The 27,666-nt window shown below is 39.8% G+C and overlaps 1 protein-coding gene across 2 annotated transcripts in view; it reads right to left on the bottom strand.

Moving 5' to 3' along the window:
* Positions 1-27,666, bottom strand: part of NAAA (N-acylethanolamine acid amidase) — a 260,081-nt gene that overhangs the window by 23,624 nt on the left and 208,791 nt on the right. Inside the window, exons 9-10 of one of the 2 annotated variants that reach the window (XM_069236844.1) lie at positions 24,158-24,186; positions 4,719-4,802 (exon numbers count right to left, since the gene is read on the bottom strand). In XM_069236844.1, the coding sequence (XP_069092945.1) occupies positions 4,727-4,802; positions 24,158-24,186 (105 nt within the window). In that variant the 3' untranslated portion in view covers positions 4,719-4,726. The remainder of the gene's footprint in view (positions 1-4,718; positions 4,803-24,157; positions 24,187-27,666) is intronic. The other variant, XM_069236845.1, reaches the window with a different exon arrangement.

Consider the following 27,666-nt stretch of genomic DNA (forward strand, 5'->3'; position numbering starts at 1 on the left):
GTCTTCTTGATAGCTTATACAAAATATCTTTAGCAAAACACGTCCTGGAGAGACTATTAGACTGTAGCAAGGAAAACTATATCCTTTCCCACTTCCAGGCAGGGTTTAGGTCCAAAAGCTGCTCCATCAACTAGGTCTTCTTCTTTTTGATGACTAGTGGAAGAATGTGGACGTTGGGGGGGGAAGGCCCTTTTTGTGGCATTTATTGATCTCTGAGCTGCTTTTGATTTGTGGTTGTGGTCTGAGAAGTTTTTCATGGGCTGAGAATCCTTTATAATCTGTTAAATATTATTGTGCACCTTCATTAGAGGAATTTTGCCAGGGCCGCAATGGTGTGAATGGCAAATTAGCCCAGGACATTTCTATTGATAAGAATGGTGCCAGGGTTGTGTCCTGGCTCCCACTCTTTTCCTTTTGTATAGCAATAACTGTGTTAACTTCCCAATCACCTGGGTTAATGATTCCCCTATAGTAGCAGGTCAGAAAATTCCTACCCTCTCCTTTGCAGACAACACTCTTCTGCTTGCTAAAACCAGGGCTAGGTTGCAACCCCTTGTTGACAGATTTAATATGTTTTGAATGTCTCATTGCCTTGAAATTAATGCACTAAAAACCAAGCAGATGGCTTATGGCAAGAGGGAGATGGGAACAATTAGCATGGGACAGGCTGACTCCAGATCATGGACCCACAGATTTTCAAAAGCTCGCTCTTGCTAACCCAAAGCGCCGAGGCCACTGGCAGATTTGCTAAAAACGGCTTGGTAGCCAATACTTCCACCCTTGGAAATTTATGAAGCTCAACCAAGGTGTCCAGCACTGTATGGTGCAGAGTTGTAGGACCATTGTTCCACTCCTTCGGAACCAGTGAGAACAATTTCATAAGAGCTCTTATAGACATGGGAAGAGATACCTCTCTAGTTCTGCTTAAACTGGACCTTAAACCTAAACCTGCCTCTGCACTGGCTTCATTAATGCTGCTACTTTATTGGGTCAGTGTATGGCCCGTTGAGTAATTACAGACCTACAGAGAGGGCCTTGCAGATATTCTTAATGTACCCAGCTCCAATATGATCAAATGGCTAGCCTATGTTAAGAAATCACTCTACAACTGAGTCTAGGCAATCTTTAAGAAGAGTCTTTTTCTATTACGCTTATGGCAGCTACTGTTGTTAAAGCTAGATTTTGGGAGAGAGCTATAGCCCAGGATGAATTGTCTAGTCCTACAGGTAATTGCACAAGGCTTTTTCCTAGTACATAAGAGTGTGCACAAAGTTGAGTAATTTTTAAACTTTATTCATCCAGTGCATACGCACTCTCATTATTTACAATTTAGGTAGGGTACCTTGCCGAAAGCTGTGTTTTCGGCAAATTGGGCTGGTCTACAGGAACGTTCCAGTTTGTGCCAGTCATGCATGTTTTATGACGAATGAGGAACATCTGCTTTTTTTTGCCCAAACTATTGTAGACCAAAGGCCAGGTGGATTGTCCCTCGGTGTCGTCTACGGGTGTCGTCACAACTCACAAATAATTTTAGAATTTTCAAACGTGAATCTACCAGTGTGGTAGTGACTGTATTACTTAAATTCCTTTTTTTCTGTATGGGCTATTGGACTTAAAAAGGCCTCTTGATTAACAATGAATATTTGTATCTAAGGGCTTATCTATGTACATTTTTTAGTTATATGAAATGGTTTGCTCTAATTGCACTTCAATGAGCGTGAGTAGTGTTCTGCTAGCTAACTGATTTAAATGATGTTTTACTGTTTAGTATTTATTTTATGGTTGAAGGGTTTTTAGTTCGTCCTAATATGTTTTGTATTGATTTGTGCTTTATTTATGTTTTGATCAATTGATCAATGATGAATTGGAAACTTGGAACTTGGATTGACTTTGTTAAAACTTCAGAATATTCAAGAGACATTTTCTTTGTTTTTGAAGCAAAGAAATGATGAAGACTTTCCAACAAGCTTTTTATGGATCCTACTTATTAGAAATAAACGTGTTTTAGAATTACCAAGGATCAAGTAGTCAGAAATAGCAATAATAAATTATAAATCAGTGATCAGTATGTTATGAAATCTCCATCCACTAACTTTCTTAACAATCAACCAGGATCAAGGGTCGTAATAAGAGGGCAATGATCAGAAATACAAATTGCACCAATTTTAAATTTAATTTGATAGATAGTAAAATTTGTGTTTGTAAAAGTACAATCTATCCTAGTTTGGGAACCATGAACACGCAGGCAATTTTTTATTCCCTAGAATCAGGATTTAAAACCCTTTAAGAATCAAAGCTAGATTCAAAGGCAGACTTAAAAGCTTTATGGCTTCTAAAAGGCGTTATATTTGAATTTAGGATTTCTATCTAGCAAGAGTTAAAAATATGTTTAAAACATTTTGCTAAAATAAGATTGTTAAAATTGCATTACATCAGCTCAATCATCTTGGCGCTATTCCACAAAGAGGTATTATTTTCAAATGAACCATAATTATTTAAGATATATAACTGCATTTTGTTGATCACCACAATTATAAATACAGACCAAGTATTATCATCACAATCTTGAGATTTAACTTAATATTAGGGTCTTGTTGCAAAAAATTATTACATAACCTTTACACCTAAGGCAGGGAAAACAGAAAAAGCACTGACAAGCCATTGGTTGTGAACTTTAAACCCTTCTATTTATTTATTTTGGGACTATTAATAATTTATGTCAAGATTTAGAGTTTAGTGGAAAGGTACTCTGTCACAAACGTGACAGATATACCGCCCACCTTATTACACGTGTCAGAGCATTTAGTGCACTTTTAATAAAGCGGATGGGACGTCCGTTATGGTAGTGATGAAATAACCCAACTCTCCTCTCATGAGGATATCTGGAGACTGGATGACACCCTGAAGAAGCCACAGGAATGACAGTCACATATCCATCTAAAACTCAACACAACAAAAGCCAAATTCATTCTCCTCTTCCCACCACTTAGATCCCCTCAACTGCAACTTGGGTCTGTTAACCTCAGATCGCTAAACTGCACCCCAACCATCTGTGACTCTGTAAAATCACTAGGCATCACAGTAGGGTCTAATTTAAACATGCAAGCCCACATACAAGCTGAAACCAAAAGTGCTAATCTGCATCTGCACCTGTAAAGAAAACTAAAACCCTTCATACAGCTAAGTGACCTCAAAATGGCGGTTCAATTGCTAGTGCTCTCTAGCAATTGAACCGCGAATGGACTATGGGAATGCCACACTCTTAGGTCTACCGAAAGCCTTCCTAGTCCCATTGAAAGCAACAATAAATGCAGCAGCAAGACTGTTAACAGGCATGTGTTGTTATAACTACATCTCCCCATCACTCAGAACCCTCAACTATCTCCCAATTGAAGCCAGAGTCCACTTGAAGGTGGCTTGCATAACACACAAAGCTCTTCATAACTCTGGTCCTCAGTACATAGGAAATAGGATCAAGCTGGCAGGAGGCGGAAGGGATTTGAGAAGTGCTAAATCACTAATACTAGAACCAACCAGATTCAAAAAAAGGAAAACATGGGTACCTGCTTTCGCTGGATCTGCTCCAGAAATATGGAACTCCCTACCACCCTCAACAAGAGCAATTACCTTTCTCAGGCTTTTCAAGAAGAAAGTTGAAGCCGTACTACTAGAAAAACATGTGTCTTCAGAGAGCTATTTGGAAACTGTCATTCAAACTATTTTACAGTGTAACCTATTGTTCTATACCTTGCACTCTGAACTCTACAGTGTCCTCCTTTTATATTTGGATATTTGTATCCTATTGTTTTATATGGTACTCCGAGAATTCTGTACAGGAGTTTTATTGTACTGCAAAACTTTTGAGCTCTCTCATTGTACAGTGCTCTGATACCGTGATGGTCATATTTATGATTTATAAAACACAATAAGTACAAATAAAAAACCCATCTGCCAAACTATAAATCAAACCATTAATTAATCTTGTGTGATTAGTCTGGAGGTAATTAATTATAGGTTCCAATGTAAACATTTTTCAACATTTACAATGAACGAATATAATCGGCTTCATTCAATGTTAGATTTAATTTTAGATTGTATTTGCCAGTTTTGTATATTCTACCTTTTTTATAATGCTTGTGTGCTACTTGTTTATTTGCTGTTTTTTTGGGGTGCTCTGCTCCCCGTGTAACTGCCCTCCTCTTCCTAATTATTACCCACCCCTAAGCACTTTATGCTTAATCCTTTTTATTTACTGTTTCTTTACACTTCTTTTACCTTATTTTTTTACTTGCCATGTTTTTGTAATCCAGATTTAATTTATCTGAGTCATTTGTATCCCAAGATATTAAAACGAAAAATAACATGTCACCATTTATACATTCACAGTCAGAACATTGTGTGTATTGTAATAAGGCAACAGAAACACTTAAACTACTTAAATGTGACAACACCTTTTCTCAATCAACTGACATTCCAAAAAGCAATACTAAAGATGTTGAATTAAATGAGAAAGGATTTCAAAGAAAATACTATTACACAGAAACGAAAGCCTTAGAACAAGCACGTTTGGCAACATTAGAAGAGCCAATAATAAATATTTTCATTACAACAAAAAAGTTGGATAGAGAAAGAGCGAAGAAGGGACAAAAGGGAAAAGACTGAAAAGAAACAGGAAGTGTCAAAAGACAACAACTAGGAACTGTTAAATTATTACTTACTTTATCACTCATACACGACTCCTTATCTGAGTTCTGTACTGGTCTGGTAAGGCAGCACTCATCACTGTTGTGTGAATGGTCATACTAAAAACAAATAATATGTGATGTGCCGTAGGATTTGAACAAGAACAAAGACACTCACGCCCTCTTAATGACTAAAGCCAGTAGTGCTATATGAAACAGTACAACCTACATTTCAACTTTACTAGTGACTCGTGTGCTTAATGCTTCAGCCCTGTTATTTACCAACTTGTTTTTTTATCCTCATAGTTTTTGTTGTAAGACAGGAAATGTCATTGAACAATATCAGTTTAGTGTCCTGAGTGCTCCCCTCCTTCATAAAAAATGGGACAACCTTTCTGCTTTAAAAAAGTGACTGAGCGTACACCCTTGTAGTCTAGTTGGTCATAGAAACTAAGCCCTGCATTTCAGTTACACCCCATAGCTTTGGTCCCTCACTCTGGCCACTGCAGCAAAAAGAGGTCGGAGGATAGGTTATTTGAAAGAAGGGGGATTGCAGTGTGCAAAGTGTCAGTGCAATTATGTAACTGCACACTTATATCATGTTGCCTTCCTTTCTTTGCATGGCAGGATTTCTCTATTAATATTTTTATTAGTAAAACATACAGTACAACATAAGAAATGCATACTCAGGCATGCAATATATAGGAAAAAGCAAGAGCATTTTAAATTAAGGAAGGATGAAGAAGGGGTGCAGATGGAATTATGGCAGAAAACAAACTGGCCCCAAAAAGGGAATTACTGAGTAAGGAAGTGCAATTTACCGGTGTCACATTTATGCATCCTCACTTTTAAAGAAAGGAGGCCACATTTTATCCAAGGCTCTGCTTTGTTCCTGTGCTTGTACAACTCAGGATTGGCGGTCATTGACTGAACTATTTTACAACCCGACTGCTGGTAAATGTTGTGCTTTTGAGGAACAACATTCTTATGGGTTTAGTAATGACACCTGGACTTTTTCCCTCATTAAATAGCGAACAGGGCTCTGTGATCAGCTTCATACGTATAAATATTCTTTCATTAAAAACTGACATTTTGAAGCAGTCTTGCAGCATCTAGAATTGAGCTAGAGGGAGATGTTCTTCAGCATGGACTGAGAGCACTATAAGCTCATTGTAAGCATTATGTTTGCAAATACGATGGGGCCTAGCCAAAAACATTTTTCACATGCTTTCCTCCAAATTCATCCTGAAAAAGACTATGAATCTACCTTGTCCTTTAGGTTAGTGTTGCCACATGTAACAAACTATCTACAAAGATTCTAAGCAAAAAGGTTTGAATAAAGCAATATAGTAGAGTGCTTGTAAAATCAGGGTTATTGAGACCTCAGAGGAGATATATAAAAAGAATGAAGGTGAGTTTGTTTCCTCTCAAAATCTTTTGAAGACTTTCCACAAACGATAATTGATAGTTGTAAACACCATGTTAGGCTAGAACAAAATGGGACATGATTCTTTGGCTGACAAGGTAAATGATTCAGTCATCCTACAAGTCAATATAATTAACACTGCTAAGTAAATGTTTCCAGTTTAATGTAAGTAAAAGTCAAAGCACTCGAAACAATATTAGTTTACAGACAATATGATATTACTGGGCAAACGAAAAAATGTGGTAGGGATATTTCTAATAATCCAACAAATAAACAAATGATTGGCTATTGCTGATGAGGCATTTTAGGGATTTAACTTGTCTGTTTCCGAATTCTAATGGATTAGGCAAATGTATGTGTCCTTATATAGTATCCCATTTAACTTAACATTTCCTCTGTAGAATGACATACGACTTTCCCTAATTGTAAAGCCAAACAGAAAGTTAAACTATTCTTTCAGACGAGATCACCTATTTTCGTGCTCTACAATTAAACTGATTTTGGACTCGGCTCTGTGTTGGACATTTAAGCAGGGAAACCGCGTCCTTGACATGCTTTGCTCTGCAGTTCGGGCAAAACAGAGGTATCTAAGAGCAGGACCTTTCTGCATCAGCTAAGTGCATGTTTTCACAACATTCGGTGTTGGCTGGAAACGTGCAAATGCCTGGGAATCTACCGAGTTCCGGCAGACACATCTTTATGCTTTACATCAATAGCAACTTAATGATCCAATCACAAGAGAAATAAGTTACGAAACGGCTTTGCCAGCTCCATTTCTTGTGGAACATTAAAGCTGAGAGAGCGTAGTTTAAATATTACCTATTCTAGATGTGAAATGCTTATATTTAACAATGCTGTATTAATAATATTATTAATTGAAACGTATTTTAAACGTGGAGAATTTTTCACATGCATAAACTAATGTCGATTATAAGAAATAATTGCTTGTATAATGATTAACTGAAAACATTAACACGTATAAAGACTGCATTTATTAGAATTCATACATCTTAAGTTAGCGTGAGTCGAAAACTGGTTGTGTAGCTCTCATATTAAAGCGTATTTTTCTGTTTCTCCAGTGTGCTGATTTGCAAAAGGCCATGACCCAGCAATTGTTCTTTTCTTCACTTAGTTGCAACAATGCTAGATTTTCTCATCCGCATGCTAACAGCTTTAGTATAAAAATTATGGACTTCGCAACTAACATGGACACTTTCAAGGACTTTAAAACTGCAGAGAAGAGAACTCCTGACCCGAAGTGTGTGCCAGAAAATGAAGTAACCCCGGATGTGCCACCTACGAAAACGTCAATTATAAAGACCAATTAGAAGCACAAGAAATATCATAGAATAACAAATGTATTACTTAATGTATAATTTGATAGGTTACAGATAGTGGGGTGTAGTGACTGACCAATGGAATTTTGGGGGAATGTATTTCGAAAAAGGGATAAAAACTCATGACACAAGGAACAAAGCGCATTAGGCATTAGGTAGGGAATGATATCGATTGCATCCAGAAACTCTGTCACTCTATTTGGTGATTGAGACTTAGACAAAACCATCCTCATCCATAGACTGCCCCATTATTCTTTCTTCCTTATGAGGGAAGAGTCCCCTGCTCTTAGCTTAGTTAGACTGACGGCGATTTAACTGATGTCCTGAAGACGAAGACTGACCCTGTATGCTGACCTATTCCGAGCAGGGTAATTATACCGTTGCTAATGGAAATTCATTTATTTGCCTTTTCTTTCTACTGTAGGTACCAACTGCTGTGTGTTTTTTGATTAGAGACCTTAGTTAGACGTTTTCCAAATTGATGTTCTAAATTGTTTTGCATGAAGCCCAACATGCTAATGCTAATCAGTGGCTAGATGAGGTGTTCCTCTTGACTGACGTAACTGACATGACTGACATGGTGCTATGCTGAACTAAGACCTTTAGGAGGTTCTATGTATTTTGATTTGTTATCTTTATATGATTATCTTATATGTGCGATCTTTGCTTTGTTGAAAACTTATCATAGTCGCTGCTTTGTGATAATGTTCTTTGCTTCTTGGTTTTGAGATTAATACATTTGCTATTAGATTGTAATCAATAGGGAATAAAATTCACAAAACTTCAATAAGGTGTGGTTATTCATGACTGAAAGGTCATGGTTGCGCCGGAGATTTATTAATGTCTAAAGTGAAATATATTGTGGTGATATATGTTAAAAATATTATTGACATATGGTTTAATGTATTGATTAGTTATCTCGTCTTACGGTGTCTCACCACTGGGTCCAAAGATTCATCGGCCTAAAACGAGTCCTGATGTATATAAATTAACATAGACGGACGCGTTAGCAGTTCTGGTAGCAGAGCGACGGTTTGGCCCTTGGGGGCCCTAGGACGGAGTTTCATTGTTTAATTTGTTTTTCTGTGATAATGCAATTTGGAGAGATGATGGGTTGCTAGGTTTGCCATGGCTTTCCCGGGATCTCGGAGCCTGCCTAAATGAGTTGGGAATGTTCTTGGCGCCATAGTATGTGTGGTTAGGGTCTTTGCGCTTACCTAAGCTTATGCATCTTGCAGGTGGTTGTGAAAATTTGTGTGTATTCAGGCCAAATTAAGTGTAGTTTAGCAGGAGTGGGCGTACTCCACAGTATGAGAGTAGGGAAGTCGGCGTACTTCATGTGAATGTAGCGCTTATTACTCAAAATTATCCACGTGGTTGGTTGTTATGTACGGACCTGTTGAGGTCTAAGACTCCGGAGTATGATGATAAATGTGGATTAAGTTGTAATCTGTGCGGTTTAATAGGTCAATCGAGCGTGGTTGACTAGTCGAGTTTTGAGTTATGATGCATGTGTGAAACCTTCGATGGAGATTTGACAAATTCTAAAGTGCACTAGAAGGAGTCATTGACAAGTCGAGAGTAGGATTTGCAGGTCGAATTCTGCTTGCGTATGTGGGAACTGAGAAGGAGAGAGTAGCGGCCGAGGCTTCAAGTGAAATCTCTGTAAAGTTCTGAAGCCAATGTGTTACCCTTCCTGTAGTAAACCGACAGATTTGTGTTGTCATTTTAAGGTGCTCGCAATAATTCGCATTAGTTTGTATGAGTTGTAAGGGGTCAGTGAAGAGTGGACGAGCCGCAAGACTTTGTCAGCTGCAGGGTGTGTGAGTGTGACGTCAGTGGTGCCGCGCTGAGATAGGTCAGATGCCGAGAGGGGTCGCGCACGGATTGGCTGCTGTCCGTGAGAGGCAATAGGTTGAGAAAGGGCAGGTGAAGAGGGTCCTGGGAACTAAGCCATTTCTGATTAAATACGAAATAAAGAATTGCAAAAATGAATTTTGTCAAGGCATTCAAAAGCGCTCTAAAGGGAGACGTATATATTGTTGCAACCGATGGGGAACCTACACCACCTGAGGGTACTCCAGCTTATACAGTTATGGAAGAAAAGGGTGTTGCACCTTGTTTATGGATGAAACAATGGCACAAATTAACAGAGAAAGAGGGGTGTCTAGCGTTTCCAGAACATGGGACATTTAATCCAAAGGTACTAGAAAATTTGAGGTGGATGTTAAGTACGCAGAAACCACCTCCGAGACCAGCACAATACGAGGCTTTGGCGATCTGGGACTTGATGGCTATTAAACATAGACAAGAAAGGTTTCAGAGAAGACTGAAAAGGGCGGAAAAATCCTATGCAGAAGCTAGATGGGACAATGAGAGCAAAATGTGGAGATGGGGAATTGTAGATGGGTTGAAGTTATTCCCTGCAATAACACAGGGAGAAGAGACACAGGGAAGGAAAGCCTCCTGCAAAACCGACAAAGATTCAGGCAAAACTAAAGAAAATAAAAGGTCCTGGGAAGAGGAAGATGATTCCGATGATGAGGAATTTATGGATAGATTGTTACATGATCGTCCGCCACCGTATGCGGTGAGTGACAGTGCTCCAAGTACTAGCTTGGAACCTGGGAACCAGACGCAGGAGAAGGGAGTTACTGATACGGTACAGACTAGCGATACAACCTCGATACAGAATGGTGTCATTGTACCCACTGCACCAGACTTGCCGATACAGTTGCAGCATCCACCGCAGATAAAAATAATTTATCCTGATGTCCCAGTGCTTGAGACTACTACGAACTTGGTAGTGCCGCCAGACCCTATATATACAAAGCCAAGGTTAATACAGATTGAGTTGACTCCATAGCTGGTGTCTCAACCGCCACAGCTGATACCTGGGTATAACCCTGTAGCAGGACCACCGTTAGTACCTGTACCGGGTACACTGGAGCAGACCTATGGTGTTGCAGCTCCAAGAAGCTTGGGACCAGGTCAGACACCTGCCGCTATATCGCTACCTATTACTGTTGGTCCCCCGGTGCCGTTGTATGCACAGGATAAAACAGGGACATGTGAACAGGGAGTTATGACTCAGGAAGCAATAAGAGGAGAGCCTATGAGAACTCCACAGATAATGGCCCCGGGAGAACAAGTATATGAACAACCGAGACCCTTGATGGACCTTAGTCCAGTAGGAGCATCTCTCGAAGCGATGCGTCAAGCAGGGTTGGGAGTCTTGACTCCCCAAACTATGAGTACGAATACCTCGCATTCTCCAATGATACATGCAGGGAACATTTCACTGCAGGGTTTTTCAGTACAACAGCTAAATGAGTGGTTAGAGAAAACTTGTACTTCATAGAAGACTACAGTAACCACAGTTGAACCTGAGAAAGAAAAACAAAATGAATGCTTGAATTTTGTATTACTAGGGGCAGAAGCTGCCGAGTTAGTGGAAGGAACAATGGGAGTAAATAGGTTGGAATCATACACTGAGGCAGAATTGAGGTACTTGTGCCCCAAGATTACCAAAGAGGTGAGCAAAGTACATCAGAGATTAGCGAATTTGGCAGACAAATACAATATCGATATCGGAAACACTAAACATTTGAAAAGAAGCTACAGATTAGATTTTGACTCTAAAGATTTTGAACACATGAGATCTGCAGGCATGAAGGCACACCTGAAAGAACTGTTGCAAAGTGCACAGATTTGGGGTGCATTAGAGAAATGGGAAGGCCGATGGGCAAAGAAAAGAGATAAGGGAAAGGGAGACAGCCCACGGTCTAATAAAATTGGGACCACACCTAATCTAGATACAGTGAAAATCTTACCTATGAGAGAGACAGCTGGTGGTGTTTTAGTGCATGTGCCATGGACTAGAGGAGACATTTTATCCTTTACGAATGATTACCATAGGTTAAGAGAAAAACCGATTGAGTGGTATCAACAGACAGATAGGTTTGTGAAGCTTGCAAAGTGTCTTTGGGAAGACTTGAATACTTTGTTTGAGATCATTGTTCCGCCAGATTTGTGGCTCAAGTGCAAAAGAGGGGTAGATTGGCCCACGAAGGAGCCGGCAAGAGATAAGGTGACTGGAGCACCTTCAGAAGAGGTGATGAAATATTATCATAAAGTAATTGAGTTTTTGAAACAAAAGGTGTCGCCGAAGGTGACCGATTAGCAGAAAATCGACCGGACCTCTCAAGAGGTTAAAGAGTCAATACATGCGTATTACGAGAGATTATTAAAAGCGTTCAAACATTACAGTGGTACTGAGACTATCGAACCGAAGGACATGAATCATCTTGTGTTTAGGTTCGTCGAAGGGCTGAGACCGGAGGTCAGCCAGATGATTAAGAATCATTTGATTTGTTGGCAAGCTAAACCGATTGATGAAGTGTTACAGTATGCAAAATACTGTAGTGATGAGATTGAGTTGAAGTAGAAAAAGTTGAAGGAGAAAGTGATGGTGATGCAGATAAGGGCTGCACAAGCTGGAATACAGGGGAATGGAGTTCAGCAAATGATACAGCAACAACCGCAAATGAATGGTGTGTTTCAGGCACAGCCGAGAGGTAGAGGTCGAGGATTTGTGAACCGTGGTTTGGACATGAATAATGTTGTTATTCAAAATGACGGTCAGGGAGTGAAAAAGATGTCACCATGTCATGCATGCGGGGGTATGGGGCATTGGAAACGGGATTGTCCGAATATGGTGCAGGATGGTGCAGTTCAGCAAAGCATTAATGTTGGTACATTACAAAATCCACGAGGTCCAAAAATGAGACATCAAAACCCGAATTTTCAGAATAATTTGGTACCAATGCCAGGGGTACAACCCATGCAGCAGATGCAAATGCCGCGTTTCCAATCAGTATCAGTGCAACCAATGCAGCAGCAGATTCCTATGGTGCCTAGACAGCAAATGCAATTACCCATGGCTCCGATGGGACAGCAACAGGTGATGCTTCCTCAGCAGGTCACAGGCCAGGTAACCAACCAAAACAACACTGTGCAACAATTCCCATTACGAGGTAAAAGTGGCATGAATGGGGATTGGTCAGATGACAGCTCAGACAGTGAAGAGTGCAGGCTTGCACCATCTTTAGAGGTGGATCAGAGAGGCCCATATGTAGAGGGAAAAGTAATGGGCTGTAAGGTTTCATTTTTGGTCGACACAGGAGCTACACGCTCTACAGTTCGAAGAGCAGAAGTCCCGAGATTACCTCTCTCAGGGCGTACCATACGAGTGGTTGGTGTGGCAAACCAATACCTGACTAATCCGATTACTGATCCAGTGCAGGTTGAAATTGGTAGTTTCCAAGGCCTGCATAGATTTGTTGTATGCGATTCAAGCCCAGTATCCTTACTAGGAAGAGACTTACTATGTAAGACAAAATGTTCGATTACCTGTTCCAATGATGGAATAGAGGTACAGACAAACAGTGACGATGAGGGAGATGAGAGTCAATTCATAGAGGAAGGAGGAGAGACTAATGAAGATTACCCTTTGATTACTTTATTCCCAATGCATACTTTGATCGACCTACCTGTCGATTTACAAGGAACTGTAACAGAGAAAGTGTGGGATTTGACTGGGAAAGAAGTAGGGTTAATCAAGGGAGTAGAACCAATCAAGGTACAGATAAAGCCGAATGCAGCGTTCCCACAAGTGCCACAATACCACATGACCCAAGATGTCCTCATTGAGGTATCACAAATAATTGCAGATTTTCTCAGACAGGGAGTCCTGAAAGAAGTTTTGAGTAGTCCGTGCAACTCTCCTATTATGGGTTTGAAAAAGCCCTGTGGAAAGGTTCGAATTGTGCAGGATTTGAGAAAAATAAACGAAATTGTGATAAAATGCTGCCCTGTGGTACCTAACCCAGCGGTAATAATGTTCCAGGTTCCTTGTGATGCTGAATGGTTTACTGTAGTAGACCTATCACAAGCATTTTTCTCGATACCTCTTCATGAAGACAGTCAATTTTTGTTCAGTTTCAAATTCCTGGATAAGGTGTACAGTTGGTGCAGGATTCCTCAAGGGTTTTCTGAGTCACCATCCATCTTCAATCAGATATTGAAAAAGGATTTGGAACCTCTTGTGCTGCCTTTTAATTCAACTCTTGTGCATTACATTGATGATTTGCTGATTGCATCTAAAACCAGAGACAGTTGTAAATATGATACCATTGCATTGTTGAATCATCTGGGAAAGAATGGACACAAGGTGTCACCCAGAAAATTGCAAAACTGTCAAAAAGAAGTAAAATACTTGGGACATCTGATTGAGAAAGGGTCCCGAAGAATATCAAAGGAAAGAATAGCAGCTGTCTTGCAGATGAATCCCCCAACAACAAAAAGAGATGTCAGGATGTTTTTGGGAATGGTGGGCTACTGTCGCCAGTGGATACCCAACTTCTCGATCATCTCAAAACCTTTAAAAAAATTGACAGGAAAAGAAGTCAAGGACGAACCATACACAATCACTTTGACAAAAGAGGAGCTTGAATCATTTCTAGAATTGAAGGAATGCATGTGCAGGGCTCCAGCATTAGGAATGCCTGATTATGAAAAACCCTTTCTGTTGTTCTGTCATGAACGTGATGCTTGTTCTTTGTCTGTTTTAACACAGGTCCACGGAGATGCAAATTGCCCTGTAGCATATTTTTCAGCTACTTTGGACCCCGTCGCAGCAGCCTTACCGGGTTGTTTGCGAGCAGTTGCAGCAGTTGGTCAAAGCCTTTCACAATGTGAAGGCATAGTCATGGGATACCCCCTGACAGTAATGGTTCCACATTCAGTTGAAATTCTGTTGACACGAACTAAGACACAACACATGAAAAATGCACGACTCACTAAATATGAGACGATTACACTGGGGTCACCAAATGTCACACTAAAGAGATGCACTGTGCTGAACCCGGCAACTTTACTTCCCAATGAAAATACAGAAATCAAAGAAGGGGAAGAATTTGAGCATGATTGTCTTGAGGTGTCTGAGCTCTGTACCAAACCTCGCCCAGACATACAGGATACCCAGTTAAAAGAAAACGATTGCATTATGTTTGTTGATGGGTCCTGTCTAAGAGATTCAGCAGGAACATTGAGAGCCGGTTACGCAGTATGTACCATAACTGGCATTGTCAAAGCCTCCTGGCTCGAGAAAGTGTTTTCTGCACAGGTGGCAGAATTAATAGCTCTTACAAAAGCATGCCATGCAGCTGTAAATTTGAAAGTCACTATCTACACTGACAGCAGATATGGATTTAGAATCGTGCATGATTTTGGCCAACTCTGGTCACAGAGGGGTTCATGACCTCCTCTGGTTCTCCTGTGAAAAATGGTAAACAAATAAGAGATTTGTTACATGCGATTCAGTTACCTCTTGAAATTGCTGTGGTAAAGTGCAGTGCCCACACCAGATCACAAGACTTTGTGTCAATGGGAAACGGCTATGCAGATCAAGTTGCAAGATTTTGTGCATTAAACTGTATATCATTCAAGGAGCAGTGGGAATTGTTACCACAACCTGAAAACGACACAAGTTTAAGTCTAGCATTACGAGTGGTTGATACCTTAGATGAAATAAAGACATTACAAAGTCGTGCTAGCAAAGAAGAAAAACGTTCCTGGCAGAAAATGCAGTGTGTACAAAGGGCAGATGATATGTGGGTTTCAGAAGAGGGAAAACTGGTTCTGCCAAATAGTCTTTTGTCACAGTTTGCACGGTTATACCATGGGCAGGCCCATCTAGGAAGAGACGCCATGATCAGATCTTTTAAGATTGATTGGTTTAATCCAAAATTCAGACATGCCGCAGAAATTACTTGCCACAGGTGCGTCATCTGTCAACAGATGAATGCTGGAAAAGGAACTGTGGTAACTTTGAGCTACATTGGGAGAGCTGGAGGTCCATTCAACAAAATGCAAATGGATTTTATTGAAATGCCTGTTTGTGGAGGATTGAAGTACGTGTTGGTGATTGTGTGTGTTTTCAGTCATTGGATTGAGGCATATCCCACACGTAGGAATGACAGTCTTACAGTTGCAAAACTACTACTCAGAGAGTTAATATCAAGGTTCGGGTTTCCGGTTTCTATAGAATCAGATAGGAGGAGACACTTCGACAATGAGGTGATTAAACTTCTGTGTGCCACACTCAACATTGAACAAAAGCTGCATTGTAGCTATCGCCCTGAAGCATCAGGACTAGTTGAACAGATGAATGGTACCTTAAAATCAAGAATAGCAAAAATGTGTGCTGCAACAAACATGAAGTGGCCAGATGCTTTACCTCTAGTACTGATGTCTATGAGAAACACCCCAGATAAGAAAACGGGACTGTCCCCCCATGAAATCCTCATGGGCAGAGCAATGAGATTACCAGCGGTGCCTGCAAATGCGCTAGTGAATATTACAGATGATATGGTGTTGGATTACTGCAAAGGTTTGGCTGACGTGATTCGCTCTTTCTCTCACCAGGTGGAAGCTAACACGTTGCCACCAATTGGCGAACCAGGACAGTCTCTGCAAGCTGGAGATTGGGTGGTTGTCAAGAAGCACGTGAGAAAATCGTGTCTTGAGCCGCGCTGGAAGGGGCCATATCAAGTAAATTGCTGTGAAGTGTGCCGGGGTTCCCAACTGGATACATGCCAGTCACACAAAAAAGGTAACGAGTCCTGTTGAAGAGGAACTTGAAGTTTCCGGTACACCAACTTCAGGAAGAGAACTCTCAGAGTCAGAGATCAGTCAAGAGGGAACTGAGACTACCAGAGAGCCCACTGAGAACAGCCTTGTCCCTCAAACTCTCAATGAGTTCGAGAGAGGTGACAGAGTGCCTATCTCAGTTGAGGCAGCAGGAGAACTAAGTCAAGGAGAGGTTCTCCCAGAAGTAGACGAATACGATTTAGAGCCCAAACTCAGCATAGAACAGGAAGACAAAAGAGAAGGAGAAATCATAGATACAAATCAAAACGAGTCAGAACCTCCTGAACCAGTTGCAGGTCCGTCAAGAGAAAACACCATATCACAAGAGGAGGGTGCTGTCCAACGTCCTGAAGGGAAACATCGAACCAAGACACACAGAGGCGATAATTGGCCAGACAAGTCACATCCTAAAATAAGAGAGGTATCAAACGAGACAATAATAGAAGAAAGTGATACTTCACAAGCAGATGATGTGAGTGAAGGAGAACAACAAGGTGAACGAAGGCTAAAAAGGAAGAGAATAGCAAACAGAAGATATACAGGTCCTGAATGGGCATATGCTACAACCTCTGAATGGCAACAAGAATTTTTAGCATTCTGCTTTGATCGAGAAATACCAGGCCTATACTACGGCACCTGAAGATATTCAAAGGGAAAAATTCGGATAAAATTGAATTCGTGAAAGCTGAAAAGAGAAAGAGTCTTTAGAAACTACCGGAAAGTGACACTAAACCTGGATTTGACTTTAAAGAAACCTGATTACGACAAGCTGCTAACCTGAATTGACGAAAAGGGGTCCTGGAGTGAGTGAAGACGCTGTAAAACACGCAAAAAGAATTTTCTTTTCTCTTTTTCCTCCTTCTCAAGTTGATTGTTGATCTGCTATTCTGATTCTATACAAACATGGCTAATAGTAGCAAAGGAAGTAAGGTGTGTGGTTGGTTAGGTCTTATAATAGGTGTTGTATGTGCAGTAATAATTGTGGAAGTGATTGTAGGAATGCCAAGGAGAGAGAGAGAAACTATTAATGCAACTTCGAAACCTGAAACTACCACTACTAAAATATCACCGTGGGAGAGATTTGAGCAAGATGCAAGACATATGCATGAGGGAACTAATGCAAAAGGGGAACTTTCTACTAATGTCTTTTATCGCTTATTAAATGAGTATGTGGAAACTATGGATGCGAAAAATTGTTATGTGTGTACTAAAATTCCTTCGTCTGTGCAGGAGGGAGTCACTTATCATAGCCTCCCTCTTATTTATGGAATTAGTTGCAGCTTGCTATTAACAAGATTCTATAATCAAGAGCATGTGCAATACTTTTATTCAAATTTGGATGTTGTGTTTTCTTTTGTGCCTGTGATTGAATTCCTAAATAAGTTAGCTAAAGAGCATGATATTAAAATAGTTAGAGGATTCTTTGAGCCAACACTTACATTTGGAACTGCTTATGCACATCGCAATAATTTGACTTGCTTATTGTCTCCTGTAGAGAAAAGCTTTTTAGATCACACAGATGATAGACGCAAAGCACTGAAAGAAAGGTTAGAAAAAGGCCTAGAAAAACGTACTTATGCAAATGATTATGCTTACACTGCAATCAAAACACAAGGCAAATTAGCTATAGATGCATTACACGTAGGTAGGCTCTGTATATATAGACCAAAATCCGATCAAGACAATTTGTTTGTGGGTACGAGTGAATGTAGGCATGTGTTTTTGTTTCAGAGTAAATGGACCTTTATGTTAAATGGACAAGATCCAGCAATTCCTGGAATCTATTATATTTGTGGACTGAATGCATATTACTGTCTTCCTAAGGGATGGTATGGGACATGTTATTTGGGAATAGTATTTCCAAAGATATACCAGATTGATGACTTAAAACAAATACCTAAAACATCTGAATTACAACATCCTAGACAAAAACGAGAATCAGTGGCGGCTGTCATTGGTGATATATTTGGAGCCATAATCCCATCAGTAGGGGTTATCTTGAATTCTAGGAAAATTCAAAAGTTGTCTACTATTGTGGATAACATGCTGACAAATTTTACAGGAGCTATACTCCTGATGGATACTGAACTTGCTGCAGAAAGAGCTATGACTTTTCAAAATCGGCTTGCTTTAGACATTCTTTTAGCAAAGAGTGGAGGTGTTTGCAAAATGCTTAATGAGCGTCATTGTTGTTCATTAATACCAGATAACAGTAAGAAAATTAGAAATATGCTTACTAACATTACCAGAGATAGTACAGATTTGAAGGATCTCAAAGAACTTGGTGATTGGGAGAAATTTGGAAAAAGGAATTGCCCGAGTGGGAAGCTGGTTTACCAACATTTGGAATGGGGTACTTGCAAAAATTATGATGGGTCTATTAATTGTTTTAATTTGTTTATTAGGATTATGGGGAGCATGTAAAATCAATGACAAGGTAAAAAGAAATTGGACTAAAAGAGGCAAAAGAAATGAAGAAAGTGAAAGAGAGAAAATGTTCAATGAAATATGGGAAAGCTCACATAAAGGGCAAGATGTTGAAATGCGTATTATGCGCAAGGTGAAAAATTAAGATCAAAGATTGTGTGATGACGAGCGTCATCAGAGGAGGGACTGAGAGAGCGTAGTTTAAATATTACCTATTCTAGATGTGAAATGCTTATATTTAACAATGCTGTATTAATAATATTATTAATTGAAACGTATTTTAAACGTGGAGAATTTTTCACATGCATAAACTAATGTCGATTATAAGAAATAATTGCTTGTATAATGATTAACTGAAAACATTAACACGTATAAAGACTGCATTTATTAGAATTCATACATCTTAAGTTAGCGTGAGTCGAAAACTGGTTGTGTAGCTCTCATATTAAAGTGTATTTTTCTGTTTCTCCAGTGTGCTGATTTGCAAAAGGCCATGACCCAGCAATTGTCCTTTTCTTCACTTATTTGCAACAATGCTAGATTTTCTCATCCGCATGCTAACAGCTTTAGTATAAAAATTATGGACTTCGCAACAAACATGGACACTTTCAAGGACTTTAAAATCGCGGAGAAGAGAACTCCTGACCCGAAGTGTGTGCCAGAAAATGAAGTAACCCCGGATGTGCCACCTACGAAAACGTCAATTATAAAGACCAATTAGAAGCACGAGAAATATCATAGAATGACAAATGTATTACTTATTACAGATAGTGGGGTGTAGTGACTGACCAATGGAATTTTGGGGGAATGTATTTCGAAAAAGGGATAAAAACTCATGACACAAGGAACAAAGCGCATTAGGCATTAGGTAGGGAATGATATCGATTGCATCCAGAAACTCTGTCACTCTATTTGGTGATTGAGACTTAGACAAAACCATCCTCATCCATAGACTGCCCCATTACTCTTTCTTCCTTATGAGGGAAGAGTCCCCTGCTCTTAGCTTAGTTAGACTGACGGCGATTTAACTGATGTCCTGAAGACGAAGACTGACCACGTATGCTGACCTATTCCGAGGAGGGTAATTATACCGTTGCTAATGGAAATTCATTTATTTGCCTTTTCTTTCTAGGTACCAACTGCTGTGTGTTTTTTGATTAGAGACCTTAGTTAGACGTTTTCCAAATTGATGTTCTAAATTGTTTTGCATGAAGCCCAACATGCTAATGCTAATCAGTGGCTAGATGAGGTGTTCCTCTTGACTGACGTAACTGACATGACTGACATGGTGCTATGCTGAACTAAGACCTTTAGGAGGTTCTATTTATTTTGATTTGTTATCTTTATATGATTATCTTAAATGTGCGATCTTTGCTTTGTTGAAAACTTATCATAGTCGCTGCTTTGTGATAATGTTCTTTGCTTCTTGGTTTTGAGATTAATACATTTGCTATTAGATTGTAATCAATAGGGAATAAAATTCACAAAACTTTAATAAGGTGTGGTATTCATGACTGAAAGGTCATGGTTGCGCCGGAGATTTATTAATTTCTAAAGTGAAATATATTGTGGTGATATATGTTAACAATATTATTGACATATGGTTTAATGTACTGATTAGTTATCTCGTCTTAAGGTGTCTCACCACTGGGTCCAAAGATTCATCGGCCTAAAACGAGTCCTGATGTGTATAAATTAACATAGACGGACGCGTTAGCAAAGCTATTATTGTTCAGGAAACTTCTGTCATGTGATTCGCGCTAACAATATAACACCTGGACTGAGGCATCACAATTCCAGAAAGGCTTGGCCAGGACAACGTTAGCCCTCTAAAACGGTAAAGGGAGCAAAGAAATATAACCAAATAGCACACTGCTAATGAGACTGCACTAGAGTCCACTTTAAAGGCATCAAGACTACCTATACTGTGTTTAAGGTATTTGACCTACATTAAAAACTAACTATTGCAGGCAGGTCAAGGTCAAGGAAAGTTACCTCACCTAATTCGTGAGGTCCCATAAGCTCTAATCTCCAAACTGTAAAGCAAGCATTCCCATGCATTGCCTGTAGATTGTTCAACGCACCCCATAAGGAATCAGACTTTTTCCCTTTGCCATGGCTTCCATAAAAGTCCTGAAAAACATTTCTTTAGAGTACTTGTTGAAAGGAACCCACTAGACTCCTTCTGGATCAGAGGAACCTTGACTGCTGTTTCCTTTTCCCTCCCTCCCCACATTCTCTCTCTTCCACCTGCAAGTATCAAGCTAGTCTTGCCTTCTTACATGGTTTATACTGTTATTTGTTTTAGTGTTGACCTCTTCCATGTATAATGCAGTGATAACTGATTTAAAAATGCCTAAATAAACATACTACTGAATTGTGTTTTTTGTAAAGTGCTTTCAAAACAACCATTGGTATTGTAAAAAACACTAACTTTTCTATCTGAACTGGCTACCTGACCTGTAAAAAGCATTAAAGGTCTTTGTCATTTAGCCCAGGGAACAATTAGTCTCCGGAAGCAGGCTGCGACTAGCCATGTGGGTACAGCTCATCCCTACATGCCCATTAAGAATTTGGAGCCCACGTTCAGAGGGATCTCATTACTCTCTGCCACTCAGGCTCAGGTAGTTTCAAGCAGCAAACAGGTATCACTAAAAGAAAACGAAGCTATTTTTCAAAATAGTTCTCAGTGGCCATCTTGGATGTAGAATATGTGCAGCATGGGTATTCTGGCATATCACCAGGGGAGCCCCCTTCGCTATGGCGGAGGAGCGTCACCACGCTGATAAAAGCAGAAAAATAAAGGAATAATAAGAGTATTTTATTATCCCTTTATTTTTCTGCTTTCGTAGGGCGGGGCCAGCCTCCTCCACATTGATAAGTGGAGGAGGAGTGGTGGTGCACTTCTAAATGCACATGTCAGTTTGCCCATTGTCCGAGGCCGGCCAAACTGACGTGCCCTTAGAAACTCTCCACCCGGCTGTATTTGACAGCTGGGTGGAGGACAAGAGCAGTGCCCCAATCACCCCCTGAGCAGCATTTCTGCCTGCTCAGGCCAATCGCTACACTTCTTTCATGCTGTGTAGCAGCATGAGAGAAGCATTGTGATTGGTTGGGGAGGGAAGAAGATGAGAGGCGGCTGGAGAGGAAGCAGCAGATCACGGAGGGGCAGGTAAGTTTATTTATTAACTTTTTTACTGCCCTCTGCTCGGACGCCCCCCCCAACCTCCTTCCTAACAGCAGCTGTGACTGCACATCACATTTGATTTCCAGACACCCACACTTTGGCAAAACGTGTGTGAATGCAACAGTTAAAAAGGTTTACTATTAGTAAATTAATGGGACGCAAAATCCCACCAGCTTCAGATAATAACGTCCCTATAAAATGACAAGCTGTTGACCATGAAAATATTTCAGTCAGTTTACAAACTTTGGTGCAGTTTACGAACTTTGAAGCAATATTACAGGAATATTGCTTCCATTAATGGAATGAGTGTCCCATGGTCCAAGAAACATCATTAGGCTCACCATTGGGCTCAAACAGCAAGGCTGTTTGTATGGATCCACGTTCCCAGGAATTCAATGAACTGATCTGGTGGCTGTGGTCACCAGTCCCAGGCAAGAGGGGACAAAATGACTTGCCATGCGAACCTATGAGGCGTCTTGGAGAGCCAAGTAGAAGAGCTTCTGAAACCCAAAGGTGTCATCTCCAACACTGTACCCAAAGCATGGAAACAGCTGAAATCAAGTGTTTATTTTTTTTCCAGAAAAGGAACTATGCACGACTCTGTAATGGTGCAGCACAGTCCAAGATGATTCGATGTAGAAACACTATTCCGAATAAGATGGATATTTTTTCAGTAGGAATTTAGACGGATTTTTATCTTGTAGGGTAAGTTAGGAGTTAGCCTTGACTCAAGATCACACCCAATAGACATCACCATTTGACATACTGCACTAGGATGATGGTGCATCCTCTTCTGTGTCACTATACCTAGTGATCTTATTGGTGCATAAATTCCAGAGGTATCTAATTCTAGAAGAAAACCGCTGTTCTGACAGATATCTATGGGGTGTGGATTCATTTTTGTTAAAATAGTGCAGAAGTAAACGTCATTTTTCTAACCCTGTTATACATCACTTTGGTGGGATTAAAGTAAACTACAACAACACAATTTCAATTCACTAATCACTAATATGGAGCATATACTGTATTTTCAAATTATGTACATACCCCATAACTAATCAATAGGTTTGAAATAATTTAAGATGATAATAAGGTGTTAAAATTGTTTATTTTTTTCTTGATACAATTATCTATTGAAAACTTAAGACCTTTAAGCTGATACTGAGTACCTAAATAATAAATAATTTGATGGATAACTACATTGTTAAGTCAAATGTAACAATAATGGAGATGTTCGTTTAAACTGGATGGTAAACATAATGTACAAAATGGCAAATAACAAGTACAGAATGATAAATAACCTTACGTTGTACCAATTTACTGTGTACTCAAGCATGCAATATGTTTCGGATGATATAGCATGGCACATGTTTTGATGTCTTGAGAATGCAACTGTGTCATAACACACATTGGCAAGCCAGTAAACAACTCTACTGTTACTAAGTGTAAAAAAGATTGTCTTTTGAAAAGAAGAAAATGCTTCCACCTTTGTTTTTTTAACATGCCCAGCATTCTAAGGCGGTGCCACAGTTGCTTCGACCTCCGCTCTTCCCTCCAAAAGACTTACATAGCGGCAACATGAAGCTTAGGTAGATTCAGCTCCCGGCGCTGCGCATTTGATTTATTTAGACTGCTGTTATTTTTAGAAGATCATTCGTGTTTGTACCTGTTCAGGCCCATATCTCTTTGATGAATATTAACCACCAAACTTAGTATTCCTTCTTTTATCTGTCCCAGGATTTGCTTACAAGTTAGAGGAGTTTGGGTTTCAGTTATTTTCTATCCGTGCTTTATTTATTGAGCTTTATCTTTTAGCTGCATACTTGACTGATCTACTTCCTGATTTACCTTCTATAAAATTGTACTCCTCAAATGCCTTCCGATGTTTTGAATAAACTTCTGACTTTATCTAATAAGGATTTCATTGAATCTGGTAGGGGTTTTCTTAGCTGTTAGCATGCGGCCTCCTGCCCAGTAATGACACTGTCTGCATAATCTTACATGCCAAGGTGGGCAAATCTCTAAAGAGTCCGATTGTGCTTTTTCTTTTCTTTTACCAAATATGGGTTTCTCTATTCCTCACGAAAGCAGCTGTCCCTGGGATTGCCACTTTGCCTCAGGCCATTCAGTTAGTTGAATGACCGATCTGGTAGGATGAATCCTTCAACAAAAGGCAGGTAGGATGGTCTACCCAGTAGGCGTGGCTGAGAAGAGCTCTACGGATTCAAATTGATAACCACCACTCTATTCTCTTACTGGTGCAATAAAGACGAAAGATGGTATGCAATGCTTTCCTTGGACTGAGCAGACCTAGAGAAATATCCCAAAAGCAGAGAGCGAACCTGAGGAGATGTAAACATCGCCGTGAAAATATATATATACTTACTTGTTCATGACTGGGAATACTGACAAGACCTGTGGGTAAGAGAAATATGTTAACTGAATGTGGTTTCAAAACTTAGGACTCAATTCGCAACTTGGGAGAATTAATATTGTTCTCCACAACGAAATTAAAAAACTCTTCACTAATTGAGATATCATGAATTAGACAACGTTTGGGTACATTTATACTCCTTATGTTAATTTTTAACGTATCTTTATAGGTATTTTCAGATTATTTAAAAGTAAAATGTATGATACTTGTGCATTTTCTTTTCTTGTAATATAGATGTAACTCCCTGACATTTTGCATGTTGTTGTTGTTTATACATTTATGATTTCAGCACGTTATAAACAAACAGATATGTTGCTTTAACAATAAACATTCAGAAATGTGTCCCCAAAACCGCCACCAATAGTCCCATGAAGAGCTGTTATAGTGTTTCCCTTTGTATGTCACTTAGCTATTCGTTTGGAGTTTTAAGCTAATTTCCCCTATCTGGCCTTCCCTTCGACTTGTATTTTTTGTACTGCACTTATAGTTATGAAGAAATGGATATTGTGTAAGTGTTTGGACTTACTTAGCCGACGGCCAGTGCTTTTGGTACTTTCTTCTTTGTGTACTCTGGGAGGCACACTGGTTCTCACAGACACGTAACTTGCGTCCTTTAAGCTATTTCCCCGGTGTGTTTTTTCTGATGCTCGTGGAGGTCTGTCATCATTGCATATGGTTTCTTTATATAGCACAACTAACTCATCCCAGTGCCCCAAAATAGGTTTCTTACATAGGCCCCATTTGTTTTTAGCATACATCTCCAAAAGGCTACTCTCTATGTCCCCCATATCCTTTCTCCAGAATCCCAGTAGAACTACACAGCTCCATATCATGCGGATGGAAGTTCTCTGCTTTGCTACTACATCAGGGGCAGCCTGGGTGGGCCTCCAGGTATATATGGCCTAATTTAAACAAAGTGAAAAATGACTTGTGTAGCACAATAAGCTGGATATTCCTGAAGCATGCATAGCTGGATACCTTTCACAGATATTCCAGTGCCTTTTGAAATTCCTTGTCATCTAATGTCTGTCCCACCAAGTTTCCCATTTGTCCCTAAGTTCCTATAACAAAACTCCTGTATGTTCTAGTATGGATTTCTATCTCAAGGTTAATCTTTTGCGTACATTCTCAGTGGGGTTATTGTCTGAATTACTGCGTGGGTTGGAGGTTAATTTACAGTGATGAACAAGATACTTACCTTCAGTAATGCCCTTTCTGGCAGAGATTCTATCTATCCGCAGATTAATCAACTTTAGATTATTTCCCAGGAGTCAGCCTGAATCAGAAAACGTTCAGCAGTACTTCTGCATGCCAGTAGGTCGCGCTGCATTCCTCCATGCTGACGCTATTCTGCTTCAAAGTGACTTGCGGAGCCTATACAGGCCCAACTCCTGAGTGTGGATACCAGTTGCTTTTGAGACTGTCCACGTCCCCCAGGCGCAGAACCCCAAAAGCATATCAATGTGATCAGTGTGCAGACTCCTAGACTTGGCATCTTATTAATGGATGGAGGCCGCTCACAGAATGGGGAAGATGGGAGGGGTCAGTGAGGAATCAGTGGCTAGAATCACCACCAAAACTTGTTCTTCTAATAAAGACTTTTAGCCGCAGATTCTTCACCGTTTGATTAGATACCAGAGCAGTAACTATGGAGAGATGGGTCTTTGAATGGACTCAAAGCAGAAAGTCATGCAGGATCGGGCAGGCAAAATGCCCTTCACAGCAAGCTTGACCGTATGGAAGGACTCCCACGTAGCGGCCTGGAAGATGTATAGGACAGGGACACCATATGCTAAAGAAGCAGTTGCAGCTTTGGCCATGGTAGAATGAGCATGCAGTCCTTCCAGATGCTGCTTCTTAGACAATGTGTAGCAGATCTTAATGCAAAGCTCAATCCAGTGGGAGATGGTTCTCTTCTATACAACCTTGCCCCTTTTCTCTCCAGCGTATCCCATAAATAGATGATCATCCACCATGTGTTCCTTGGTACAATCAATGGAGAAGCTCAGTGCTCTGTTAATGTCCAAGATATGGAGTTTTCACTCCTCTTTAGAGGGGTGAGGCAGAGAGTAGAAAGCTGGAAAGGTGATTTTTTGACTATGTAGAACAGTGCCATGACCTTAGGAAAGAAAGATGTCAGTGCCTGCAAATCCAGTTAGTCTAGGAAGGAAGTAGCATACGGTGGGTTAATGCAGAGAGCCTGAAGCTCACTGACATGCTGCATTGATGCTATGGTAACAAGAAACACATTCTTAAAGGTGACATGCTGAAAAGGACATGCTGTGAAGGGGCTCAAATGAAGTGCACATCAGAAAAGTGAGGAATAAGATACAGTCCCACTGTGGCATTATGAAGGCGGAAGGAGGAAACAAATGTTGCAACGGTTTTAAAAATCACAAAACTGGAAAATTAAACAAACTGATCAAGCATTCACACAAAAGAAAAAAGGTACCCTTTAACTGTGCCAAGAGCAAGGCCTTTCTCAGCTAGCAATAGAACAAACAGCAAAACATCAGATAATTCGGCCTGGGTCAATGTAGCATGTGCGAAAAACTATGAAGGGGTTCCCTGCAAGAATGCTGGTAGCTCAATCAGGGAAAAATACAGTTGGGAGAAATTACAACGTGAGCTACAACTTTAATATAATAACTGAAAATATAATAAACTTCAGAATTAAATCCCTATCGGGCTTATAAAGGCAAGCTGATAAATTAAGATCATTACAGAAAAATTATACCAGACTGCTAAACAAAATCAAATAATAGCAAGGGAAAACAAAGAACAAGTTCACAATTAGAAAGACTTTAATTAAATCATATAAATAAACATGTAATAATGACTCATAAGTAATGTGAATAGATAAAACTCTAGTGTTCTAATTCAGACACGCCACAGTCAGACTAAGCGACAAAAGACAATATAATACAGTAAAGCCAAACGATTTGCTTGCACATATAACAACGTTAAAAGACTAATACATGATAAATACAATAAATACAGACATATAAAAACAATACTCAAACACTGACAATATAATACAGAAATAATCTATGTTTGAAAGAGAGCGGATCAAAAAAAAAAAAAAAAAAAAAAAAAATGTAGATTCATTAGAGGACATGACTATATGACTTCAGTATATCAAGCATTCAACACTCAATTAATCCGAGAACCTGGCTGCTAAAATTAGACTTTTGCTGTCTTTTATCAATGGGAATGGCCCTGAGGAAGGTGACCTGTAATCATTAGGAACACCGAAACGCACGTAGGCCGTTGGTTCCCACAGCACATCCTTGTTGTAGCGACATAATTTTGATCCGCTCTCTTTCAAACATAGATTATTTCTGTATTATATTGTCAGTGTTTGAGTATTGTTTTTATATGTCTGTATTTATTGTATTTATCATGTATTAGTCTTTTAACGTTGTTATATGTGCAAGCAAATCGTTTGGCTTTACTGTATT

Source organism: Pleurodeles waltl, chromosome 1_2 (assembly GCF_031143425.1).
Source record: "Pleurodeles waltl isolate 20211129_DDA chromosome 1_2, aPleWal1.hap1.20221129, whole genome shotgun sequence".
Taxonomy (NCBI): domain Eukaryota; kingdom Metazoa; phylum Chordata; class Amphibia; order Caudata; family Salamandridae; genus Pleurodeles; species Pleurodeles waltl.